Here is a 4,029-nt window from a genome sequence, read left to right on the forward strand (position 1 = left end):
AAGGGCAAAAGACAAAGAATCTTAAAAGCAGCAAGAGAAAAAAAGTCAGTTACCTACAAGGGAGTACCCATACGATTGTCAGCTGATTTCTCAACAGAAACTATGCAGGCCAGAAGGGAGTGGCAAGAAATATTCAAAGTGATGGATAGCAAGAACCTACAACCAAGATTACTTCACCCAGCAAAGCTATCATTTAGAATTGAAGGTCAGATAAAGAGCTTCACAGATAAGGCAGAGGGTGGGGTGGGAACTGGGTGGAAGGGGAGCTATGGGGGGAAAAAGAGGAACAACTGTAATAATCTGAACAATAAAGAATTAATTTTAAAAAAAAGAATAAGAGTAATCCTATTAGAATTAGTTTGAATTTGAGGATAGTTAAAATGAAGGGCATTGTATTTAAAAAAACACACAACTCCATGTTTCCTTTTAGTCTTACTCGCTTAATAAAGGGAGGAGCCCATCAGAGTTAAATAATCTTCCCTCCGCCCTAACCGGTTTGGCTCAGTGGATAGAGTGTCGGACTTCGGACTCAAGGGTCCCAGGTTCGATTCTGGTCAAGGGCATGTACCTTGGCTGTGGGCAAATCCCCACTGGGGGGTGTGCAGGAGGCGGCCGATCTATGTTTCTCACTTGTCGATGTTTCTAACTCTGTATCCCTCTCCCTTCCTCTTTGTAAAAAATCAATAAAAATATATTTTTTAAAAAAATCTCCCCTCCTGTTGCCAATTTGCAGTGTTTTTAATACTTGCATCAATGAGTACTATTCAACTTCCTGAAGTAGCAAATTTTTTTTCCCTCTTTTGACTACTAAATTTATATGTTTTGAATTGGAATATTATTCCCTGAACAATATTTCTGTTTTCTCAGTGGAACAGTTAAAAATAGACCTTTTTCTAGGTAGGTTGTAATTTTAGTTTAGATAATGAACTATATGTATGGTATCTTCTTTTATACTTACAAATTCTTATCTGGTTGTTTCAACATTTATAACTGCTTTTTACCTAAGTGGTAATTGAAAAATACATAGTAAATTTGTGTTTTAAATAAACTACTCTGAATCTTGAACTGTTTTATTCAGTGATTTTTTTTTTTCCCCAACTTAGACCTTGTGTGGACAGTAATGACCTCACGTTTCCGTTTGCCTGCTGGCAGAACCTACAATGTACGAGCATCAGAGTTGGCCCGAGACAGACAGCATACAGAGGTGGATTGCAACATTTTTCTTTTGGATAACACTGTACAAGTTTTCAAAGTTAGTGTAAGTATTTTATATCGCTCTCTTTTAAAAATTATACCTCGTTATAATTAAAATTGGTTAATTATAGTAAAGGTTGAAACTCTTACTCAATGAAGAACAGTCATTGTAGTGCAGGTTTGTAACTATCAAGTACAATTTCTGATTCAAAGTAGGTCTTTAAAAAAGTTGACAAATCAGCAGTGCATTATGATTAATTAGTGGAGCAGATCAATAGTATGTGGGTAGTTTTTATAAATGTGCCTGAAAGGAATTTATTCTCCTAAATTACTTATACATTTTCATTTTAATCTTACTTGTACTGTCTGTGAATAAAACCTTTGCTAAACAGAGATAAATAATAGCCCTGATATTATCTGAGTCTTGTCTGGAATATTTATTCAACAAATAATTTGTTCATCTTATTTGTGTATAGTTTAATTTGTTCAACATTATTTGTGAGTTTCACCCCTGTGGTGTGTTAACAGTAGTTGGTCATTTTCATTGCTGTATTATAGTACTCGTTGTAATATGAATATACTGTAATTTACTTGTCCATTGATTTATTACCATTTACTTGTCAAATTTACTGTTGGTGTTTATTTGGATTGTTTCCACTTTGGTGTCTTATCAGTAATGTGCTGGTGAATATTCTTATGTATGTCTTTATAGATATGGGTGCAGTTTAAAATTTCAAGCCAAAAGAAAAGATGCAAGAGCATAATGAATACCCATATACCCTTTACCTAGATTAACCTATTCTTAACATTTTGTTGTACATTTCCTTTCCCTTTCTTTTTCTGTCTTTATTTTCTAAAAGTGGTTCATTTTGCCTGTAAGTATTTCAGCATCCTAAGAGCCTCATAAATTACCACAGTGTCATTATCATACCCCAAAATTTAACATTATGAAAATAATAGCAGTAGCCTGTGTGACAAGGAAGAATTGGGGGAAACTAGCCTGTTTCAGTTATTAACAGTGAAACAACTTGGGGTTGATGAATATTTAGTAGGCTGAATCTTCTCCTTTTTTCACTTGTTGAAGTACTTGTTAACCAAATCAAGAGTACAAATAGAATTATAAACAGGGGGTTACCTGGTGGATGCATATTGAGATGGGAAGCCAAAGGAGTATAAGGCTGATGGATTTAGCTAAATGAAAGTTAATTTACTTGGACTCATTCTACAGTCATATTTGTAAAGGAAGATAGAATTTGGGGGGATTTTTTTTCCTGGTTATTGTTCCATTGACTTTATTTCACATATGAGAAAATAGATTTAGAGTCATTAGGTTACTTGCCAAGTTAATGGCAGAGCCAGGACCATGTACGTTTGTGTTGTATATGCAAGATCTGTTAGGACCTCTTATTTTCAACACTTTACTGTTTTATCAAGGATTATTTAATAAGTATTACTTTAGTCCTACTTAAATTTGATGTGTTAATTCCTTTTAAAATATTATTATTTGTGGATGTCACTCAGGTTCACCCAGAAGTTTTTATTTGTACATTTATTGGTTTATTCATGTATACCATTTTAAAAACCAAATAGTTCTGTTGAGTGTTATAACAAAAACTAGCTGACTCTTACCCTGTTACTTCTTAGAAGTAACCACACTCAACACATTTAGTTTTTCTCTAATATTTGTTACCGTAAGTATAAGAAACATGCTTACATTATTTCTGGTTTTGTCTGCTTTGGTTATTCTTTTTGTTGTTCTTCATATTATGTATTGACGTTGGAGGATGAGAATTTAGATCTCTTATATACCTCTCTTCCCACATACTTCCTACCATCCTGTCAATAAACAAAGAAGTTACATAGTAATATTTTATTAGTTCAATACTTTTTCCCCTGGCGAGAAATCCTTCAGTTATATGCCTGTAGTTTGTAGAGCTGAATGAGAGAAAGGGGCTGAAGAGGTCTCAATTCTTCATATGTAGGCTTTTGCTTACTGTGTAGATTTTCCATGTACGATAAAAAGTAATCAGCTGTATCTGATGTTTCTGAATCTAGAATATTACTGGCTCATTTTCTTCAGAGAGCAAATCTCTAGTTCTTACAGAGATTGGCAATAGGAAGAGGAAAGCGAGGAGGGGGTGGGATCTCTTGGTCACAGAAGGGGCTGTTATACAAACTGGCTTTGATTACTGCCTTTACTGTTTTTTTAGTGTGTCTTAGGCAAACATCTCTGTCCAGCCTGCCTCATTTAGCTTTGATATCTCTTAGATTGATTTTCAGCGTCTGACCTGAAGGAGAATTTAATCTTTACCAAGATTTTTTGAGTAAAATCAGATGTTAAAATGGAACTAATGATCTTGAGTGCAAACAGACATGATAATTTGCCATTTTTCATAGTGTGTGAAAATTCAAACATTGTGTATAATAGACATGTATAGCTGTTAGGTTTGTATCATATTTGTTATATATAAGACTGTTACTAATAATGACATTTACTTCTCTTGAACAGTTTCCTCAACAATTATCCAATGATGAATTTCTAAGTCTTTATTTTGAAGACTTACTAGTTCTGTGATTCTAATCAAGCTACTGTACCTTTCTGTGCTTCAGATTTTTCATTTGTTAAGAGAGAATAATACCGGCCTTGCATAGGATGCTTAGAATCAAATGAGAATATTTGTGAAGTGCCTATTTATTGTATCTGACTCATATGCATGTAAAAAAGTTGATTCTTCTTTCTTCTATTGCATGTGATCCAATTGATCTATTCTCTAGGTCCAGAAATACTTTCTTAGAAGAATATTACTAAAATTGTACAAAATAGCAATCTGTTGT

General features: G+C 33.8%; 1 protein-coding gene across 8 annotated transcripts in view; it reads left to right on the forward strand.

The window, feature by feature from the left end:
• The window catches only part of PTPN4 (protein tyrosine phosphatase, non-receptor type 4), a 219,190-nt gene that overhangs the window by 27,926 nt on the left and 187,235 nt on the right, over positions 1-4,029 (forward strand). For all 8 annotated transcript variants that reach the window (XM_006769670.2, XM_015567781.1, XM_006769673.2 and 5 more), the window contains one exon: positions 1,104-1,258. In XM_006769670.2, coding sequence (XP_006769733.1) covers positions 1,104-1,258 — 155 coding nt within the window. The remainder of the gene's footprint in view (positions 1-1,103; positions 1,259-4,029) is intronic.

This window comes from Myotis davidii, unplaced genomic scaffold (assembly GCF_000327345.1).
Source record: "Myotis davidii unplaced genomic scaffold, ASM32734v1 scaffold3, whole genome shotgun sequence".
Classification (NCBI taxonomy): Eukaryota; Metazoa; Chordata; class Mammalia; order Chiroptera; family Vespertilionidae; genus Myotis; species Myotis davidii.